Below are 1,615 nucleotides of genomic sequence, written 5' to 3'. Positions count from 1 at the left end.
GTATTATTGTCATTCTTCTTTTTTAGGTCTTTTTCTTTCTTTAAGACAGAAAAGAACTTTAGGGGGCCCCCAACTATAAGGGGGGCCCCCTACTTGTAGGGGGGGCCCCTAGTACAAGGGGGCCCCCCAAGAGATGTGTGGGGCCCCACCGTTTGGTGTCTCCTTAAGGGGAGGCACAAAGAGTGGCCCTTTTCCTCTATAATTTATTTTTTGTTTTGTTGCTATCGTAGGGGGTCGTAGCGCTCCTGCTGTTGCTGCTGCTGTTGGTACTCTTGCTGCTGCTGCTGCTGTTGCTGTTGCTGCTGTCTGTGTACCTAGAGCTACGGTGTATAGGCAGATAGTGTTATATGCTCATAGGTATAATTAGTAGGGAATGTATCGATCTATACAGCTACCCCTATATATAAATACTTCCTTCTATTTATAATTATTTGTATTTATTATTATTAATTAATAATTAAATTATTATTTAACAATAATTAATTATTTTATAATTACTTTTATTATTTTACTGCTAATTTCTTCATAAAAAAGAATTATGTCTGCTGGTGTTGTTATACCCTACACCTCCCTATACACCCGAAACAACCACCGCAACAGCAGCTGCTGCTGCAACCCTTTTCCTGCTGCTTTTAAGTATAATTAATTAAATATTATTATTTAAAATTGAATAATTGAACAAAATAATTGTAATCACTTGATAAAACTATTTAATATAACCCTTTATAGTAAGCAAACAGCACATGGGGGGCCCCCGCCCAGTATACACCACAGCAACACAAGATACACCGCAGCAGCAGCAGCAGCAACACGGGGGGTATTTATTTGCTTTTTTCTGTTTGTTTGAACATTTCTTTTTCTTTTAAAATGAATAAATAACAATAAATAAACACTAAAATTATAAACAACTGCTGCTTATAGCGGATGTTCTTCGAGATATATGGTGAGGAGGGGGGCCCCGGGGGGGCCCCCTCCTCACCCCAGGGGCCCCAGGGGGCCCCAGAACCTCCTGCTGCTGCCAATTTTGGTGGTCCTCCTAGATCTTCATGTAGAGGCCGACGTCGTGGAGGATCTGGAGGCCCCCGGAAGGGTCCCGTAGGCCGTCTGGGGGCCCCTGGGGGCCCCCCAAAGAATACAAAGCAGCGTCGCGTCCAAGCTCCCGTACACAGGCGCAGCAGCAGCGTAAGCAGCAGCAGCAGGAGCAGCAGCAGCAGCAGATGGGAACAGGGATCAGAAGAAGACTCTGCTGCTTCTGAGGCGTCTGCTGACAGCAGCAGCACACCAGAGCCAAGCGATGAAGAGCTTGAATCACGCAGCAGCAGCAGCAGCAGCAGCGATGGCAGCAGCAGCGACAGCAGCAGCAAGGACGAGCAGGGAGATAAGAGTTTCAAGCCAAAGAGGTGGAGGCCCCCTAAAAAGGTGTCAGCAGCAGCAGCAGCAGCACAAGCAAAAGCCAGGGATCCATGGGCAACAGCTGCTGCTGCTGCTGCTGCAGGTTCTGCTGCTGCTGCTGCTGATGACGACTTGAGTGCAGCAGCAAATTATAGTGACGCAGGAAGACTTGAAAGAATTTTAGATAAGATGGAGATGGCTATTCGTGCTGCTGCTGGCAGCG

General features: G+C 46.7%; 1 protein-coding gene across 1 annotated transcript in view; it reads left to right on the top strand.

Moving 5' to 3' along the window:
• Positions 1-924: 924 nt before the first annotated feature.
• The window catches only part of EMWEY_00037160 (hypothetical protein), a gene marked incomplete at both ends in the record, with an annotated part of 903 nt that continues 212 nt past the window's right edge, over positions 925-1,615 (top strand). The window contains one exon of the mRNA XM_013478636.1: positions 925-1,615. This exon is cut by the window's right edge and continues 212 nt beyond it. Within this exon, the coding sequence (XP_013334090.1) occupies positions 925-1,615 (691 nt within the window).

Source organism: Eimeria maxima, genomic scaffold (genome assembly GCF_000499605.1).
Source record: "Eimeria maxima Weybridge genomic scaffold, Emw_scaff550, whole genome shotgun sequence".
NCBI classification, from domain to species: Eukaryota; Apicomplexa; class Conoidasida; order Eucoccidiorida; family Eimeriidae; genus Eimeria; species Eimeria maxima.
This window is presented reverse-complemented; position numbering and strand designations above follow the sequence as displayed.